This window comes from Dermacentor albipictus, chromosome 10 (assembly GCF_038994185.2).
Source record: "Dermacentor albipictus isolate Rhodes 1998 colony chromosome 10, USDA_Dalb.pri_finalv2, whole genome shotgun sequence".
In the NCBI taxonomy this organism is placed as follows: domain Eukaryota; kingdom Metazoa; phylum Arthropoda; class Arachnida; order Ixodida; family Ixodidae; genus Dermacentor; species Dermacentor albipictus.
The window spans coordinates 39,784,120-39,805,399 of NC_091830.1; the positions used below are offsets into that span (position 1 = coordinate 39,784,120).

The 21,280-nt window shown below is 43.4% G+C and overlaps 1 protein-coding gene across 2 annotated transcripts in view; it reads right to left on the reverse strand.

Moving 5' to 3' along the window:
• Positions 1–303: 303 nt before the first annotated feature.
• LOC135907386 (phosphatidylinositol phosphatase PTPRQ-like) overlaps positions 304–21,280 on the reverse strand; it is a 49,132-nt gene continuing 28,155 nt past the window's right edge. For both annotated transcript variants that reach the window (XM_065439077.2, XM_070528203.1), the window contains 8 exons: positions 20,244–20,555; positions 18,939–19,262; positions 13,740–14,051; positions 11,729–12,049; positions 9,117–9,428; positions 3,831–4,139; positions 1,787–2,107; positions 304–1,300 (listed from right to left, as the gene is read on the reverse strand). In XM_065439077.2, coding sequence (XP_065295149.1) covers positions 978–1,300; positions 1,787–2,107; positions 3,831–4,139; positions 9,117–9,428; positions 11,729–12,049; positions 13,740–14,051; positions 18,939–19,262; positions 20,244–20,555 — 2,534 coding nt within the window. In that variant the 3' untranslated portion in view covers positions 304–977. The remainder of the gene's footprint in view (positions 1,301–1,786; positions 2,108–3,830; positions 4,140–9,116; positions 9,429–11,728; positions 12,050–13,739; positions 14,052–18,938; positions 19,263–20,243; positions 20,556–21,280) is intronic.

Below are 21,280 nucleotides of genomic sequence, written 5' to 3' on the forward strand. Positions count from 1 at the left end.
TCGAAAAAATTTTTTTGACGAGAGTACGTTGGTAAAACCTTATTCACACAACTGCCATGTAGCACGTTTTTTTTTTTCATGAAAAGGAATGATGGTCACTTTTGGGTCAGGGACGTTCCGCATGGAATAACCCCGGCTGCAGCAATAAGGTATGCAAGCACTCTCAATGATGGTCGCACCGCACGGGTCAACAAATATTAGCGGCCACCGCTCAGAAAGAGAGGATCAGAAACTTTATTTTGGAGACACCGATTGTATACATGGTATTATGTACATGTTTTACCTATGTAGACAACACAGGACTTGAGCATTTGCAAGGTATACGCTTGCCTCTGGAGCAGATTTGCAGGAATGCATGTAATACTATTGAGCTTGTCAACACGTCGCTCGTAGGATACCGAGACACTAAATATACTAGCACCAAAAATATTACTAAAGCGGAAATTGCGTGCAAGACATGAGCAGTAAGTTGGCCAGCACATGTCACACAACCTTAAAAGGCTGCTAATGAAAGAGCAGCGTGACAAATCGCAAATAAAATCTTGCGTCAATTTAGAATTAGGCAGTCATTGACATTTTAGGAATCTCAATAGGCTCAACAAGCTTAAAAGCACAAGAAAAGTTGTAGTGTTCGAGTATTTGTTGACCCGCAGTTTTTTAGAGTAATATAGTAACAGCCAGAATCACAAGCGGTTATTGTAACAACAATGACAAACTATGTCATAAAGATTACCTGGAAGCATTTCGTTACCTGGCACTTACAATCGCAAAACTGGGTCAATATAGTCTTTTAAAAGTCGTTCGATGTATATGGAAACAACTGGGACGTTTGGGCCAAATGAGTTTCACGTAAGTTTACAGCGATGACGACGGCGACAGCAACAAGACATGCAAAATTGTGTATTTTGTTTTTCTTGCTGCTTTTGGCTTTCATTACCCTGGGGGACTCAGACGCCTCAAAGTTTTGGCAGAAAATACTATCCATGACATTTTCCACGGATGTAAATACCACGCAGCGCGACTGCAGGTGCGTCTCGTTTATGTGGTTTGTCTTTACGTATCCACACTTTGATGTCCACTTTGCCGCACGCCTCAACACCAATGCATGTCATATGAAAAGTGTTTAACTTTAGTGTTCTCTCTGTAAAGCATTTCTCTGCTTTCACAGAACGACTACGATCACTGGGATCACGGATATTATAAATGTAGCGGTCAAAGCATTTCCCGGGCACTTGCAATGAGACGGTAAAAGAGTCATTTTTCACGGCTACCAATTTCAGGTTGGTCGCTTCTGGAAGTCCTGCAAAAAGAAAATAAGAGTGACGAGCTTCAAAAACTAACTTACTACCAGGACGCTTCAGCTCCTTGTCGATTATGTGAGTCAATAAAGTTCTCCAGAAACACTTTCACGCTTTCTTGTGTACACATTTAAAGCAGTATTTGGGAACTTGCTAAAGGCAGACGAATATTGCAAAGACGCAGCACAGTATGCTTAAAGAACTGCCTCATACCAGATTTCGAGGGCAAAACTTAAGCAGAAAATCAAGTCCTTGCTGCATTACACAACATAACACATGATTCCTGTGGAGCAAGTTCTACCGGCCATAGTGGAATGTAATGTTGACATGGGTTAAAAAAATATTCCAGACGCAACATGATCAGTACACTCAATCAGATAACTAAATGATGGTGCACACTTAGACATAATAGCCTACACGTATATAATTTACAAACTTCAGCACCTTTGTTTTTTTGTGATTGCTACAAGGGTCAGAAAGCCTAATACCTGTTCCAGGAATCAGGACATTCTCCAGTGTTATTCCAGGTGAAGCATGCTCCGGAGGACCCCTGGTGTGTGTTTTCACTCGGACACTGATGGCGGTGCACGTGTCGGATTTGGTGCAGATGACACTCGTCTGCCTCGGATTGATAGCCGCGCCATTGTTGCATGACACCACGCCGTAAAGCCTGTTGCCAATGTTGCCACTACTGTAGTCAGTGACGTCTACCGTGTAATATTCGATGCAGTCTTTCGGCCGTTCCCAGGTCACAGCGAAAGATGTTGCAGTGATGTTTACAATCTTCAGGTTGGACACCTCGTATTCAGCTGTAAAACGCATGTTCAACCACGAAAAATTAAGGCTATTATAAGTCCGAAAACTTACTCTGAAGTTTATATCGGTCGCCAACTCTGCTTTACGAAGGCGGTAGGCTAAGCCTTGGAGTATTCACCTCTCAAACACTAAAGCACTCCCATAAATACTACATAATTCAGTAATAGTTGGTAACAAACGCAATTTGATGACTCAGTTGGCAGGCTTTGTTTTCCTTGTTTTCTTTCAAAATTCACGAGGGTTTGTCGCAGGAAATGCTTCATAAAGAAACAGCAATTTATGCGCCAGATAAATTGCGTGTACAATAGCATTTATGAAGTCACGACGCCACAGCCTGCGACCGATACAATTGTATTCTAATTGACCAGTTGAGGAAATGGTAGCATCGAATACGGTGATAATGTCTCGACACGCTTGTCAGCTTGCACATTGTGAACTGCGAAATGTGCCTGCAGCCATGGCCAAAAATGTGCAATATTTAGATTGAATCGGGCTCCTAATTCATTGTTTTTGCGTGTTGCTCTACTCGGGCCTCAAACTATCGTAAATTACCCGGAGCGTGCGCTACATTTTAACCTAAGTTGTCACAATAACCAGGAAATTGTTATTGAGCAGCATTGTAGTAAAGCTTATGTTTCATAATTAGCAGAACTTGCTACGCCACGTAGAATCCTTACTAAGAAAAACAATCAGCCATCTTAAATTGAACAGTTAAGCGTGCGTTACCTGTAATGATGTCAAGCCGTTTGTTTTTACTCATCTGTGCACGTTCAAATTGATCTAGCTAAATCTTGATTACAAATACGTCTTATAGAACCCAGTAGCTCCATCACTAATAAACCTGGTGGCTGTTTAGGCATGTTTTCTTTCTGTCGGACACTAAGCACGATTTTTCAGTCATCTACTAAGAAAGCTATTGACGTTCTTGTACGTGCCAGACACTGTTTATCTTCGTAGTCATGTTAAAAATAATAAATTAGAATGAACAAAATTTTCTAATGAAGCAGTCTGAACAAGCATTTTTATCGTTATGAAAGATGTGTATTTCGCCTTTCTATTTACTAGCCACTTCCTGGAAAGCCCGCATTGTAAGAAAAGCTACACTTGTGAGCTATGTTATTCTTTTTGTGAAGGCCGTTTGCACCAGGCAACCACTGTTCCAGTGGGGTTTTCAGATCGACTGAAATTATTCTGCATGCGCCACCACAGAGGTGCTAAACACCATCGGCAAGGTACAGAGGCAGCATAATTCATATTTTGACACATTAGTAGACTCCTGTGAAACCATAGCTTCATACTTTTTCTCCTTCATCAAAACAAGGTATAAAAAAATTTTCGAGCAACATTAACTGATTTCGCAACCATATTGATTAAAATTAGAGACAATGCGAATTTGATATAAACATTTCAGATAGCGTCAGATATTTCCCAAAAGAAAAGGAACGAGCAAATACAACGGCGCTGAGGTCATTTCTGAAGTAATCGCTCAGATAGCATGAACGTAATTTTTCTTCAGCAGTGTGGCGATGATTGCGACAGTAAAGTCACATTATCATTTATCAAAATGCTCTTACGTCGATCTCTTAGTGAATTATGATTGAAATGTCACGAGTTAGCTGTAAACTAAGCGACACAAATGCTGGCGGCTAAAGTGTGAGTCACGAAACAATTAGGGTAACTATGCTTCATTCTCAAAGCGGCCAGAACGTCTCTTACCTCGGGGGGTCGTTACGATGGCTCTGCTGACTGCAATGGAGCTTCGGGCAGACGGTCTACTGATGTGCGTTTGCAATTCAATCAGATACAGCTTCTGTGGCTCAAGTTGATTGCACGTTATTTCAGTCTGGTCCTCGTGAACAATTGTGCCATTCGCGCATGAGCCCACAGTGACGGTTTGGTTTCTAGTCTTGAAATCTTTCAGCAACACGCGGTAGTAGTCAAAGCTGCCCTCTGGCCTGGTCCAGGCTACAGTGAAGAAGTTTTCTCCTTTCCTGACCAGGCGGAGGTGAATAATTTCAGGAGGCGCTGCAATGAAGCAGATGAGAAATAGTCGTTATCATTACAGATGCTAACACACAGATGTTAACAGGAAGACATAATTTTGAAGCGATTAACATTGGTGGAAGAATACGTGTCACCTGAGCCAACGTTGCGACAAGCGACTGCGCCCTAACAAAACAAGTCGCCTTGTGGAGACGTCGGTTCCAATGGCATTATTTATCTAAACCCTGCTAATCACATTTAGTAGTCTGATTTAGCAAATCAATGTCCCTATATTTCGCGCTGTTGTTTCTTCAGAATGGAAGTCATACAAACATTCAACTTTTTCTGACACCAACGACGGAATTTTCTCAGTAAGTTTCATGCCCTCTGGATTGCTTTCAGCAAAAAAATTGTTTCACCCACAATCAGATTAAAAGGTGTTTTTGCCAGTATCTAAAAAAGTTACACGCTTGTTAAATGCACCAATGAACTTTCTTTAATCTGTTTTTATACTTGTTCATACCATTCACCACAGACGCCACTAAGGAAATTGCAGGAAAACGAAAGGGGTGTTCTTCCTGTGAAGTTGTAAAGGACCTGAAGTAATATCAATTTTTACCAATAACTTAAAGCCTAGAAGTTGAGGAAGGCACTTTGCGCAATATTTTGTTAGTGGCGCTAACGATGACATATCTGGTGTAAATCATTCGAAGATAATGACCGAAATTTGTAAAAGAAATATATACCTGTTTTTTTTTCGACGCTATTCTCTTTTCATCACACACAAATCGGCGCTAGTTTTCTTTCTCGGTACTAATAGGCCTTGTGTGATTTGTAATTGATTTGGTGAGACTACTGTTGATGTGACTGCTGCAGCGGAGGAAACCACATATCGGAAGTATCGCTTTACCAGAGGTCATTTTTCTGCATAGGCGGCCTCATACCTTATTGCAGGGGCACTAATGCTCGTCAAGCCATTAGCTTCATGTTTTGATTCAGTTTTTGCATCGTACACATTGCGTTTCCCTACTTATAATGCATTTTTTTGTTAAAAACCTACTGACATTCTACAGCAACACTGTGGAATCTCACCAAACGAAGGTGTCCATACTTCAGCTACGGATGAGCGAATTCTTAGCACGTAGGGACTCTCCACTTCGTTAGCGTGGAAGTGACAAGCAGCACGAAGATGAAGCCGCACTTGTTGTGGGCTGTTGCTATATTGTATGCGTTATTACAAAGAATCTATGCATTTTCGCGTCACTTGGGTGAGTGCTTGAAGTCTGCTTCACCTCCGCCGCGGATCCACCTGGTATTTTCTCCTTTATTCATAGGCATCTCTCATACTGTCTCGGGTCATGGGGATTGACTTACAGTTATTATCTCGAACCAATCGGAATAATACAGAAACGGTCATTAAGAATCATATTTCATTCTAAGCTGTATTGCCCCAACACGCCATTACTCGACGGCCTACAGATGCTAACCTTAGATTCACTGCGCTTGTAAAAAATAGCAACTTTTGTAAAAAGCACCGTGAGATATAACCACTCCTTACATATATCCCTCTGTTATACATCATGTCGAACTGCTAGGGATGTAACACTTAGTAACTTTAACCTCCCGCCCAGGCACAACATATATGGAGAAAGACGGCTCTCTTTTATTGGGGCAAAAATAGATAACAACCTTCCACACTACATAAAGTATGCTCGAACGTTTGCTCCAGCAGTCAGGCAGTTCTTAGTGCACATGCACACTTTACCTTAAATATATTCTACCTCTTGTGAGCATCCGATTTTACCACATAATGTGAACATGTAAGATGTTTTCTTAAATTGATCCACTTGCCCTTCGTTATGCATTCTTTTCTTTTACCTTTGTACTCATGCAAGTTTCCCTCTCCACGCTATTTTATGTTGGAATTTTATACATAATGGAGTGTCTGCATTATTGTGCTTTATTTTATAGACCCATTACAAGCCTATGGCTAAGTTTCCAAACAACGTTGGACACATTCCTATTGTGTTTTCAAGGAGTAATAAACGATCTGAATTTTAATTTGAATTGCACTACCTCCGGGATAGGCCTACATTTTCATCTTACGTGGCTGACTGTTCTCTCGTTAGGTAAGCACGGAAAGGCTAACAGATTTTAAATTACTTGGTACAAGAGCAAATTATTTAACTTTACGGCAGCTACTCTACCTCGTATAAACATTCCTCCGATGCCTATACCACCACGCACTTGCTTAGAGCACCAAATATTGTTGTTATGCTAAATGCCGCTACAGGCAGATTTTACATAAATATGAAGGACACACGCTCTTGATTTGGCAAAGAATGCGAAGATAAAAACGCCTGCAATAGCAATTCGGAAAGAGAAGAAGACGAACTGCTACAAATAACATAAACAAATAGCGAATGCAACAATCGCATATACAACCGTCATTACTGCGCTGCATAGGAAATGTTTTACGTTTCACCGTTACAAAAGCTGGTGGCCTGTGTAAGACATACTAAACAAATTGCACCTCATGTTTCAGCAGAAAAATAATGCCGCATATAGGAACCACAGATACATTTCCACACTATACGGATTTCATGAGTCATAGGTTAGAAGATAGTAAACGTCGATTTTCGCGGGCTTCCATACAGCACCCTTTCAATTTTTAGGCCATGGATCTCAGCAGCCCAAGTTACCCACATGACCCGGTGAATAACAACCACGGCAAGAGGCATGGGCAGGGCTGACACACTTCGGCTTCTCCAAGCCTTCGTCTCGTCTCGAATAACGCTATTCAATACGCGCTACTCAACGCTACGGAATTCAAGAAAATCAACACAGTGATCAGAAAGGCATTTAACCAGGCGATGGGCCCACCGATTAGTACGTCCACATAACGTCTACTACGACTAGGAGTGCACAACTTGGCCGAGGAGCTGATCGAGGCACATTTATCCAGTCAACGAACAATGCTGGCTGTTACGGAAGCGGGGAGGTCCATCCTCATACGCCTGGGGCTTTCTGCCCCTCTCAGCCATCCGCCGCCCCAGACTGCGCTTACCCTATGCCATCCGGAGCAACATCACCGTACGTCCTCTACCTCGCAACATGCACCCAGTGCACCACGCACAGCGAAGGGAGGCCCAGGCCCTGGCCATACACAAGCGATACGGGACTTTACTCTCTACAGCCTACACGGATGCGGGGTCTTACACCAAACGTGCAGCCACAGCAGCCACCGTAGTCGTCAACAAAGAACATCGGAGTAGCATTTCGCTCACCCGAAACAATTCCCTCCAAGCCGAGGAAGCCGCCATGGCCCTCGCGCTCTCCCAAACAGAAGTTGAAATCATAGCGACCGACTCCAAACAGGCCTGCCGCAACTTTGCTAGCGGCAGAATTCATACAACTACGCTCACATCATCAATCAAAAGCTGTCAACGAGATCAGTCATGATCATCTGAGTGCCCGCTCATCACGGCATTCCTGGCAACGAGGTCGGGAACCACGTAGCTCGAGGTTTCATGCAGCAAGCCAAAGCCGAGGAATATGAACCCGAGCGTATGCCCCCTCTAGTCTCGTATCAAGGCATCACACAACATTACAATCTAACCCGCAGAACATATGCACCCCCAAACCTAGAGAGCAGGAGCGATACCTCCGTGCTCTAAAGGTTAATACATTCCCCCACCCAACCAGAAATCACCTCATAGCCTCTACACAATTCTCTCTGCAATGCTGCTTCTGCGCAAAGCCCGGTTCTCTCAGGCACGTTGTAGGCGGTTGCGCAGAAGCACCAATAAATCCACCTAACCCTCACCACACCAACAAGCTTTGGGAGAGAGCCTCGGCCGGCTCCGACCTCGAGGATCAGCAACGGCTGATTGCGAGGGCCCAGGACGCGGCCCGAGCTCAAGGCAGTCTTGAACGAGGATGCCTCTCCAAAGCTGCATTTATCTAATAAAAATGTTTATTATTTCTCTCTCTGTAACGCTTCCCGTACCATGAAATGCATACCTTTTACATTTAGCTCTGCATCGTATATGCCATGACTTCAACCTACTTCATTTCATTAGAACCTGCTTAATTGCTCTAAAGAGGCATTCACAATAACCCTACACTGGTAAAAGAAAACAATCACCTCATATCAGTTCACCATCAACGAAGCTGCGCTCCTCATCCAAGCGTACTTCACGTGAACTTGCGTGTCACCGCTGCATGATAAATTGAGCTGAGTTCCGGGCTCATAATAAAGAAAATTATTTCGGCTTCACACTGCTTGGTAAAAACTTTGATTGGTACCAGATTCAACGCAGATATGGGCGATGTGTGTCACTTATTCTTCAACAATTCTGGAGCTAGACAAAATTAACATATAAAACGTTATCAGATTTCTTCAGAGAAGGGTGGCTGTAGCATTTTTCTTAACCTTATTAAGGTAGTAGTTCTTGGTAAGATCTTGTTCAAATGTAAAGAATAAGATATTCTTCGCGCTTTTTCTCCCCCATTTATTTTTCTATCGAGTATTCGGAAATAGCTAAGCTACTTAGAATTGAAAGAAAATTAAAACAAGCTCGATGAACTGTAACATTACATGTCCGCCATCTTATCCCACAGAGTTAACACAGCATTCCTCTTTGCACCAAATACCCCAAGATTGGCAGCGGTGTGCTGTGTTGTTCCTGACTAACAAAACCTCACCGCGTGTGGAGATCAGTGAAAACAAACTTTCTTACGCATGTCCTGTGATAACACGACTGCGTGACCTAGGTTATTCTTATCGTTGTATTTGTGTTCAGAAGGCGAAGTCCAGCTTCGAATTTATCATAGGTATCGAACAAAGGCGATCCAGAACGCGCTACCCATACGCAAACACATGTGCAGTTTGATTTGGTACGCGGCTGCAATTTTGTGTTCATTTCTCGCTGTCAGGTCGCGAGAATCATATTGACCTGAAAGGCGCAGGCGCCTTCAGAACAATATCATTTTCTAGACATATAATTAGAAACTCACCGTTGAGCGGCGTCCGTATTTCCGCCATAAGTGGCCGGCTGCTTAGTTTTTCATCGCCGCACTGTGTTTTTACAGCAACCTGTACGCAATAGGGAGTGTCCGCTGTGCTGTGAAACGCTGCCCATCTGTCGGAGGTCACGTATTCCGTACAATTAATCAAGCCTTCTCCTCGATCGCATGATACGAATGTGCGGCATATCTTCACATAGTAGGAGGCCACAATGCCGGACACTTTTTCCGTGTGGTCCCATTGTATTCGAGTCCGCCACGGTGATAGTGGGACCATCCTAATGTTCATTGGTGGATTCGGCTCTGAAAAAGAAACAGCAAATTACCGAAGTCATGAATCTTGGTGCCAGCAAAGCGAAAATCAGACGTTGCCAAAATGCAGCTGCTCGACAGGGCTTGTCCTGGGCGCGCGTGTGTGCATGCGTGAGTGTTCACGTGTGTGCATGTGGCCTTTCTGTTTGTGTGTGTACTTATGTTTTCCTTTGGCAGTGTACCCCAGCCGTGTCCACCTACGCCGCATAAATAGTACTTTGGCAGTCAACGAGAAAACACCTTCAGAAGAATGAAATAATTATTCCCATACGACGTCAACAAAGTTATTTAGGCCTTGTCCGACCTGACGGGCATTTTTGCGCTTTTTTTTTTGCTCTGCAGATAGACGTATGTCTGGGGTATCTATATATGTCCATATATGGGCAGTTGTGAGCGATTGGAACATGCACTCAGCTATTTTCCGTGAATGTTGCGTTATACCTGGGGTTCTAAGTGAAGTCGCCATCGAAGTCTTGGGATCTAATCCTGGCCACGACGGCCGCATTTCCGTGGAGGCGAAATGCGAAAACACCCGTGTACTTAGATGTAGGTGGGCGTTAAAGAACCCCAGGTGGCCGAAATTCCGAGTCCTCCACTACGGCGTGCCTCATAATCAGAAAGTGCTTTTGGCACGTAAAACCCCATAATTTAAGAAGTCGCCATGCTTCACAAAGACGCTCGCTTTCATCATGTGTAACTATACGATAGCACAGGTATCTTAAAAACAAATATTAAAAAGAAATGAACAAACAATGCACCTTCTCACTCTCCCCAGCGTACACTGGTGGCGCGAAAAGCACTGGCTTCTAAGCAGTCTCACAACAGTGCTTAAGTAGTTCAGCCCTAAAGCACTGTATAGACGGTGTTCCTTAGGCCATACCGATGTTTTAAGATAAGCTATGAGCGTAGTAAACGCGGCGTTTTCACAAATAAGTTCTTCGGAGAGTCGAACATACTCAGCAGCTAACGGCGTCGGTGTTACAAGAATAATTAGATGTCTTTTTTTTTACATTTATCGCTAGAAGCATACAGGCACTTTTTTATACAGTACAGTTGGAGATAGCGATGTTCTATCGCATGTTCCTTTCTTTAGTGAAAAGCATGCGTTATTCGAGATATTCATCATGGAGCTTGAATGAATTTGAACACCTCTACAAGCAACAGTGAAAGTCAGCGCACACCGCAGCTACGTCAGTCGGAAACACCGGACTGACGTAAATGGATGGATGGATGGATGGATGGATGGATGGATGGATGGATGGATGGATGGATGGATGGATGGATGGACGGACGGACGGACGGACGGACGGACGGGTGGGTGGGTGAGTGAGTGGGTAGGTGGGTGGGTGGGTGGGTGGGTGGGTGGGTGGATGGATGGATCGATTCAGTGAGTGTGTGTGTGTTTGTGTGTGCGTGTGTGCGCGTGTTTTTTGTTTCTAAGGTAGGTAGGATATTAGGCCAAATAATAACAATAGCATCGTGGCGCAATTCACCACCCAGTTTGAAAGGAGACGCTCGCAGCGTCCCTCCATCAATATTTGGTATAAATGGGTGGAAAGAAACAAAGAGAGCCACGAAGCTCGCCTTCACGCATCCAGTAGAGCGGCGACGGCATTGCATTAGCCTATCTACAACGCCTGAATAAGCCTTCCGTGTCATCTTTTGGGGACATTGAATAAGTGCAAACACGTGTTTTGACCTTTTTGAACTCACACAAATCTTAGCCATATATATATCCCAACTCATTGCACCTCATGCACTTTCCTTCTGAAAGAACCCAGCAACACCTCATGCAACCTAATTCCTTATTTCGTTAGTGGCTTCCTAGCAAAGTTCGTTCTTTAGAATTTCTCTAACGTCTAGGGGATGCTATGGCTTTCAAGGAAGTGCACATAGCACACGACACAATATTCCGGGAATGCAACGTTTCTAAGAAAGAATTTGCGAAAATATTTATTCTTAATCTCTCTTATCCATTAGGTGGACGGCACTGCTACACATGCGTCCAGTATCAGCATTGAATCGCAATTTCTCTTACGAACAATTGTGGCGCAGATTTACCTTGTATATATGGGCTCTGAACTCCAGCACAACAAATTTACAGGCCACATTTCTGCAAGAAAGCCGTTTCGTCACTTAACCTATTTTCGAAGCACTTGCTTGTCCGCACCACGATTTCTTCAATAAAATATTGCTCCTGTAAAGGGTTTCGATATTTAAGCTTTCCGCTGCTTTTAACAGTGAGCTTAATTATCCCGCAGACTCTGCTTAGTGACGGCTGAACTACTTACCTGCGGCAGGGATGAAGATGCCCCTTAGTGTCACTCCAGGAGAACTGTGCTCAGGTTGTCCAATCAAATGGGTGCGCATGGTGCAGGACAAGTTTCTGCAAGGCTCGAACGGACCACATGTTATTTCCGTCTGATCGCGACGGATGATGGTGCCGTTGGCGCACAAACCAAGCCTGTGTTTGGCATTGACTGCATTGCTAAGCTTGCCTTCGGTGACTTCAATCGAATAGTACTCGAAGCGACCTCGCGGTCGTTCCCAAGACAAAGTAATATAGCCACTTGAGACGTTGACCGCTTTCAGATTGGACACGTCAGGGAGTGCTGCAATGAAAATTGATATTTTATTCGCATTTTTTCCACAGCATTGTTCTTGTGAGCCTCAAACTTTTCTTTGCGATGAATTATATGATCTATTCAATGAAAATTAATTAAATTAAATTAATTAAATTATGGGGTTTTACGTGCCAAAACAACTTTCTGATTATGAGGCACGCCGTAGTGGAGGACTCCGGAAATTTCGGCCACCTGGGGTTCTTTAACGTGCACCTAAATCTAAGTACACGGGCGTTTTCGCATTTCGCCTCCATCGAAATGCGGCCGCCGTGGCCGGGATTCGATCCCGCGACCTCGTGCTCAGCAGCCCAACACCATAGCCACTGAGCAACCACGGCGGGTTATTCAATGAAAGACGGAAGCCTCTAAGTCCAATATAACATATATGCTATGCTCTTCAAATAGCTCGAAGTTATGTCTTACGCACGAAAAAAATTCATCATAACTTGTAGAGCCATTTTGGTAAGCTAGAGAAAATTCTCAGTTGTAAGTAGTTAAGAAGAACCCCTACGTAATAATTATATGCTTATGAAATCAGATCTGCGAAAATACTTAACGAATTTTCTTGAAGTGCAACATGAGTGGCCACACATACCGGTGAACAACAATTCGTTGCTGGGGTGAAATAGCATTTGCGCATTAAATGCTTTCGTATATCTCCGAAGCACACCGTAGCGTATATATTTACAATGCTAGCAATGTTTCTTTTGTTCCTTCTTCGGCAGTGTGCAGCGAGTAGTAAATATTCAGTGCATTTTACATTTTAACCGGCTGGAATACTTCTCTCTTAGTGAAATACCTGTCCTATAGTACGATATTTGAAGTAGTATAGCGCGAATAAGACCACGGACACACGGAAGACCTTGTGTCCGTGGTTTTATTCGCGCTAAACTACTACTTCAAATATGGACGAGCAACTAGCCCAACAGTCAACTCCTATAGTACGATGCCCGAGTTAACACAGATCCTTCGCTTCGCTGCTAACAAGGCAGCGCCACAGAAGGAGTGCCCCACTGAACAAATGCAAAGGTAGAAGCAATTCGTGTAGCTATGATGCACATCCACCAGTTTCGTTTTACCTTGCACTACACAGGATGGCATGCAGCGCTTGTTGCGGCGCGAAGAGATAACGTATATAATTTTGAAAATCCTGCATTACACTTCTAAAACAAGACGTCAGCAGTGGTGTACTAGAGCCACACGGAATTGTGCTAACACCATTTGTGCTGTGTAAACAGGCATTCGCAAGCGAATGCTTTACGAAATTATTCCACCATAAATTGAGAGCTGTGATTATTGCTTTCTTCCAACCCGCGTGAGCTGTGTGACACACCTTCTCCCCTTCTTGGTACATCTACTGGTTGTCACACACTGCCACCTCAACCAGCGGAACAGGCAGAGTACCTAACGTCACAGGCTACACTTGAGGAGCGGCCATGCAATGCCTTCATCAAGGCCTTTGAACCTTCGCCTTTGATTGAAGCACCTTGAGAATCGGCGACCAGTGGGAGTAACACTAAAACCTTTATGGGCACACGTGTTATGTACTGGTGTAAGGATCGCCCTCTACGCGACCACCATAAATAACACGGTCTTTAGCCTCTGCTCAAATTGCTCATTATTGCACACGACGACATGCCAGTGGAAAAGCAACAAGGACATCGCTTTGAAAGCTCACCGAACAAAGGCGTTCTAACTTCCAGCGTCGCTGGTGAACTCGTCAAGAGGTCCCGGCCACACCGTGCGCTGGCTGTGACGTGGGTGCAGTACGATGTGTCCGCGGTGCTCTGAAACTCCAGCCAAGCCTCAGAAGCACTGTGCTCAATGCATCCATCAGTGCTTTCTTTTCGGTCGCACGCTGAGAACACCTTGCACACTTTCACCTTGTAGAAGTCTAGAGTGCCATGTACAGTCGTTGGTGACTCCCATTGGATTCTTGTCAAGGACGGCGATTTAGCGACGATAGTAATGCTCTTGGGTTCACTTGGATCTAATGACCCGGGAGTGCGAATAAGAGAGTTACTTCATCACACACAAATTAAGCAGCCGTTTCTCTGGCCAACCATGCGTACGGCCACAAAGCACATTCGCGAATCTGGGCAAGATTAATGCTCCTTGAGATAGAAGAGGCAACACTTCAATGTACATAAACATCTAGCCATGTACCGCTAAAAGTAGGCGCGATAGCTCCATAAGGTGGATGACTTGGTAACAAAGGAAAACGAGCGGGAACTCGAGCTATATATTTCGGTACACAAGCATTCATCATCATCAGCAGCAGCAGCAGTCTGGTTACGCCACTGCAGGGCAAAGACCTCTCCCATACTTCTCCCATACAAGCATTCACTACTTAATAAAAAACGAAAACATCAAACCGTAACACTTCAAATACACACACACAGGGCGCCCTGTGTGCGTGTGTTTCTTCTTTGTCCTCCGTCGTTTTCGCGCCTTCGCTTCAGATCATGCTTAACCAACGCGCCCAACAATCCATCCTAACGGTACATACAAATGGCGACACATGGAAATTCTAGATTTCATTATAACCGAAAAACAAATAGGACGTGTCTGCAAGTGATTACTTCTGTGTGCAATCGACTTAATTTGTTGCGAATTCATGGCCTGAATGCTTTCGCTCGGTAGATGCGTCGGCGTCGTCATCATCATCGTCATCAGCCTGGTTACGCCCACTGCAGGGCAAAGAACTCTCCCATAATTCTCCAACTACCCCGGTCATGTACTAATTGTGGCCATGTCGTCCTTTAAACTTCTTAATCTCATCCACCCACCTAGCTTTCTGCCACCCCCTGCAACGCTTCCCTTCTCTTGGAATTCCGTTCGTAACTCTTAATGACCAACGGTTATCTTCCTTCATGATTACATGGCCTGCCCATGCCCATTTCTTTTTCTTGATTTCAACTAAGATGTCATTAACTCGCGTTCGTACTTTCACCCAGCCTGCTCTTTTCCTATCCCGTAAAGTCATACCCATCATTCTGTTTTCCATAGGTCGTTACGTCATCCTCAATTTAAGTAGAACCCTTTTCGTAAGCCTCCAGGTTTCTGCCCCATACGTGAGTACTGGTAAGACACAGCTGTTATATACTTTTCTCTTGAGAGATAAAGACAACCTGCTGTGCATGATATGAGAATGCCTGCCAAACGCACCCTAGCCCATTCGTATTCTGATTATTTCAGTTTCATGATTCGGACCCACGGTCACTACCTGCCCTAAGTAGATGTCGTCCCATACCACTTTCACTGTCTCACTACCCATCGTAAACTGCTGTTCTCTTCCGAGACTGTTAAACATTACTTTAGTTTTCTGCAGATTAATTTTTAGACCCACCCTTCTGCTTTGCCTCTCCAGGTCAGTAAGCATGCATTGCACTTGGTCCCCTGAGTTACTAAGCAAGGCAATATCATCAGCGAATCGCACGTTACTAAAGTATTATCCATTAACTCTTATCCCCAACTCTTCCCAATCCAGGTCTCTGAATACCTCCTGTAAACACACTGTGAATAGCATTGGAGAGATCGTATCTCCCGGCCTGGCGCCTTTTTTCATTGGGATTTTTTACTTCCTTTATGAAGGACTACGGTGGCTGTGGAGCCGCTATAGTTATGTTTCAGTATTTTTACATACGGCTCGTCTACACCCTGATGCCTTAATGCATCCATGACTGCTGAAGTTTCGACTTAATCAAACGCTTTCTCGTAATCAATGAAAGCAATATATGAGCTATATATATATATATATATATATATATATATATATATATATATATATATCTGTTATATTTCGCACATTTCTCTATTACCTGATTGATAGTTTGAATTTGGCCTATTGCTTAGTAGCCTTTACAGAATCCTGCTTGATCTCTTGGTTGACAGAAGTCTAAGGTGTCCCTCATTTTATTTGCGATTACCTTAGTAAATACTGTGTAGGCAACGGACTGCAAGCTGATCGGTCTATAATCTTTCAAGTCTTTGGCGTACCCTCTCTTATGGATTAGGATTATGTTAGCGTTCTTCAAAGATTCCGGTACGCTCGAGGTCATGAGGCATTGCCTACACAGGGTGTCCAATTTTTTAGAGCAATCTGCCCACCATCCTTCAGCAAATCTGCTGTTACCTGATCCTCCCCAGCTGCCTTCCCCCTTTGCATAGCTCCCAAGGCTTTCTTTACATCTTCCGGCGTTACTTGTGGGATTTCAAATTCCTCTACACTATTCTCTCTTCCATTATCGTCGTGGATGCCACTGGTACTGTATAAATCTCTATAGAACTCCTCAGCCACTCGAACCGCCTGATCCATATTAGTAATGCTATTGCCGGCTTTGTCTTTTAACGCATACATCTGATTCTTGCAAATTCCCAGTTTCTTCTTGACTGCTTTTAGGCTTCCTTCCTTCCAGAGAGCACGTTCAATTCTATGCATGTTATACTTCCTTGTGTCGGCTGTGTTTTGCTTGTTGATTACCTTCGAAAGTTCTACCCAGTTCTATTCTAGCGGTAGTGTTCGAGGCTTTCATACATTGGCGTTTCTTGATCAGATCTTTCGCCTCCTGCGAAAGTTTACTGGTATCCTGGCTAACCGAGTTACCACTGACTTCTATTGCACACTCTATAATGATGCCCATAAGATTGTCGTTCATTGTTTCAACGCTAAGGTCATCTCCCTGCTTTAAAGTGAAATACCTGTCCTGCAGCTTGATCTGGATTTCCTCTATTTTCCCTCTTACCACTAACTCATTAGTCGACTTATTATGTACCAGTTTCTTCCGTTCCCTCCTGACGTCTAGGCTAATCTATGATGCCAGAGTTAGCGCAAAGTATAAAGTCTATTTCATTTCTAGTCTCGTCATTCGGGCTCCTGCACGTCCAGTTTCGGCTATCCCGATTGCGGAAGAAGCTATTCATTATCCGCATATTATACTGTTCTGCAAAGTCTACTAATAACTCTCCCCTGATTTTCGTAGTGCCTATTCCATATTCCCCCACTGACTTGTATCTAGACTGCTTCTTGCCTACGTTGGCATTCGAGTCGCCCATCAGTGAAGTGTATTTTGGTTTGACTTTACGCATGCCGATTCCACGTCTTCATCGATGCTTTCGACTTCCTGGTCATCATGACTGGATGTAGGGTCGTAGACACGTACGACCTTCAATTTGTCCTTCTTATTAAGTTTCGCAAAAAGACCTGCCACCCTCTCGTTAATGCTATGGAATTCCTGTATGTCACCAGCTATATTCTTATTAATCAGGAATCCGACTCCTAGTTCTCGTCTCTCCTCTAAACCCCGGTAGCACAGAACGTGCCCGCTTTTTAGCACTGTATATGCTTCATTTGTCCTCCTAACTTCACTGAGCCCTATTATATCCCATTTACTGCCCTCTAATTCCTCCAATAGCACTGCTAGACTCGCGTCACTAGATAAACTTCTAGCGTTAAACGTTGCCAGCTTCCGATTCCAATGGCGGCCTGTCCGGCTATATGCATATATGTTATCAATTATCTTTGCACTAGTGTCATTCCTGACAGGCTTAATTTGGCTGTAAGACAAGCCGCAAAATTGATTATTGATCAAATACTCCAGTTGAACCCTTCTTGGCTATTGGACTTCTCACATTTAAATAACTTACGTTTTCTTTATTCTAAATTGCTGTACCCTCCATGAATGCAACATTGTCTCTATACCTCCGGGTAAGGATCTGAATGCATTTAAAGGAAGACTATTGAGAACAATTTAGGACTGCTACAGGTTTGTATATGTATAAGAGCACTTCGTAAATTGATACTATTTATGCGCTCAGAAAATACTCATTTATTTTTGAACGACATTCCTCCTAGTCCGTAGGACTTGCCACATTGTTTGCGGACATTGGGAGCCTATTTCGTTTATATTAGTGTTAAGCGGCTGTATGTACCATGAAAGTATTGCTTTGTTAATTTGCGCATCATGATCAGTTTCTTCTGTCGATAGTTTTTTTGCATAACTCACCAAAATCCAAAATAGAAGTGAGGCGTGCAGACAGGACACAAGAGTAGAGAAGTGGACAACACGAACGCCGTGTTGTCCACTTCTACTCTTCTCTCTACTACTCTTCTCTACTTCTCTACTCTTGTGTCCTGTCTGCACGCCTCACTTCTATTTTGCATTATGAATCCTTACCAACTAGCTCAGCTTTCTGTCGTTCTAAACTGACCAAATGTGCGCTGCTATGAGGTTTTTAAAAGCACTGGCGAAAATTATACAAGGGAAATCTAGGTATTACATCATATACCCTTTACTCCATTTGATAGCATAGTGAAAGGTGCTTTATGAGCGCTACCGCAGAGTTGTTACTAAACTATTAAAGTGAGCTGGAAGAAAAATTGTCGATGCATAAGGTTACTTCTACTTATTTCGGTATATATTCCAAAGCATTCGCTTGAACATTAAGGTAATGTTGGCTACCATTTCTGTAAATCGTGGCTGCAAAGATGCTATGCTACACACATTATGAATTACTTCCGTGTTGAAACACAAAATGAAACAGGTTGGTGCTAACCTATGTAATGTCTCATTATTAAACCAAAGTTTACCGCATTTGATTGTTTTTATTGTAAGATTGGCGTCTCGCAAAAGTTATACATTGGACACTCAGTCACATTATTAGCTTATTCTTTTTCAGGAAACAATAAATTTACGAAGAAGAGAATGCAAGGTACAAGGACAAAATTTCATACTATGAGAAATACAGATGAGGATGCCCATATATTTACTGACGTCGTGTAGAATACGCTGTCTCAATTTACACAGCTGTGCGTCCAGCAAAAAAAAAACTGTGATGCGGATAAGCCTTAAGCAAAGAGAATTCGAGCTTTACTAACCTTGACCACTGAGGAAAACACCTTTCAAGGTGCTTCCCATAGAGCTACGTTCCGGTGGTCCTTTCACGAACGTGCGAACACTGACACTAATATTGGAGCAGGGATCGAAAGGGCCACAGGTGACTTCAGTCTGCTCAGCATGGATGATGGTGCCGTTGCCACAGGAACTGGCTTGATGTTTCGGAACACTATTGTTTTCATTATCATTTTCAATGGCGACATCGAGCCAATAGTAATCAAAACTGCCCCGAGGTTTGTCCCAGGCGACGGTGATATAGTGACTATCAACAGCCATCAAGCGGAGATCGGTGACGTCGGGTAGAACTGTAACGGGATAATTATGAGTTGTGTCATTGTCATCTTTATGTGCTTGGCATGCGCGAGGAGCGCTCGTGGGTCCTTGTTTACGGTAGTTCAAGAGAATGAAGAGAAAGCGCGCACCAACTTATAATGCAAGATATCTGACCTACAAATCAAATCGGACGCGAACATAAAACGTCCGCATGGGAGTATGTGAAAGACACGCTGGAGCCCTTAGACATGCATGCTCTGCCCACGAACGCTTTTGCACTCTGCCTGATTCGGCATGGCGCCGCCAATACTAAATATAAAGCTTCACCTCCCTCCTTAGTATGCCCAGGTTATGATTAGTAGCAGACCCATAGCTAGCATACCCAAAGGCAATGAAGCTGGTAATTCATAAAAGCCAACGTCATATTCCTGATTTCAAGAATAATTGAGACTGTTGGACACGTTAGAAAAATTAGGCCTACACACACGGACATAGCAATTTCAAAACGAACAGCAAATAAAAGCTGACTTTCAAGTGCACTTCGCTCGAACTTGCTTGACCGACTGAAGCATGTCAGATTTTCTAGGTCTTGTGGCTCCTGACCAAGGAATATCCTTCCCGATTCATATTCTTTCGTCAAGTGAGTTGGGTTCTTTTAGCTCTACAGAGTTGATAGTAAGAGTTTGCGTTCTTTGTTTCCCTCTTGTTCGGTTCGTGTCTGCAGGCCAATCTTTTTCTAACCTCCATATCACGAACTACCTCAACTGTGTGTTGTCCTTAGACTATTCCTCCATATATGTATCCATTATTCTAGTGCCTGGTAAAATACATACATCTCTGATGCCACAGAACAAGGTGAAATCTGCAGCGAAGTAAAGTCTCCACATAAGCTTTGCTAAGCAGTGAAAGGTATTCATTTTCTATAGTTCTTCAAAATCATATTTAGAGGTTTTCCTGAGGTACCTTACAATAAAAAAATATTCATACTCTTATTCGAAACGTGCACATCTTACCATACAAAGGTGTCCGGATTTCAGCGACCGCTGGACGACCACTCAGAACTTCCTCGCCGCATTGTGAGCTTGTTGTGACCAAGACGCAGTACTTTGTGTCAGCGTTGCTGTGGAAGTCAAGCCAAGTCTCATGTGCTTGAAGTTCGATACAGCCGTGAACACTGGCTTCTTCACCACAATATTTGAACAACTCGCATATTTTTACCATGTATGCAAGAAATCTTCCATAAACTTTTGCCGATTCTTCCCACTGCAGCCGTGTAAGTGACGGTGATTTTCCGAGCATGGTTATATTCTTTGGAGGATCTGGGTCTGAAGAGAAGGAGTGCACACAACGTTCATTTTTAGCATGAAGCATCACACTGCTGGTGTGGAAATTTCTAGAGTACATGAAAACGCTAAATTTTCAAAACAGATGCTTCTATTTTTTCAACGCTCGAGTTGTTCTCAAACGCCTGTTCCATTCCAATTTTGGGAATTTCGGTTGTTTTGTCAAAATATGGCATGGTATGCCAATGGAAGATTGAGATTGAGATTTCCATCACAATCAAAGTAGTCTAGAACACCAGTAACTGCTCGAGAAAGGTTTCTCAAGATACCTGACAGAATAACTGTGTAAAGTTGACTGGAGTTGTGTTTATGATTCTCAATGCGCTGCAAAAACAAAGTGAGCCGTGAAGACACGACACAAGAGTAGAGAGGTGGACAACACGCGTTCGCGTTGTCCACTTCTGTCCACTTCTGTCCACAATGAGTCCTTACCAACTAGCTCAGCTGTCTGTCTTTCAATACGCTGACACCGCGTAAGAGCTGTTCATTGACACTTTAGCATGTGTTATCTCAAACATTTTCCGTTCCGTTTACGAAAGCCTCGCGCTTCCCGAATTCTTAAACCATGAGTCATGAATGACCTATTTAAAAAAATTTAAGAAAGAAATCGTCTCTTTAACCGGTTTATTAATTACAAAGATTCTGGTGATTTGCAAACCTCTAGCTCCTTTCGTAAGCGGCTTACAACACAGCTACGTACGGCTCGT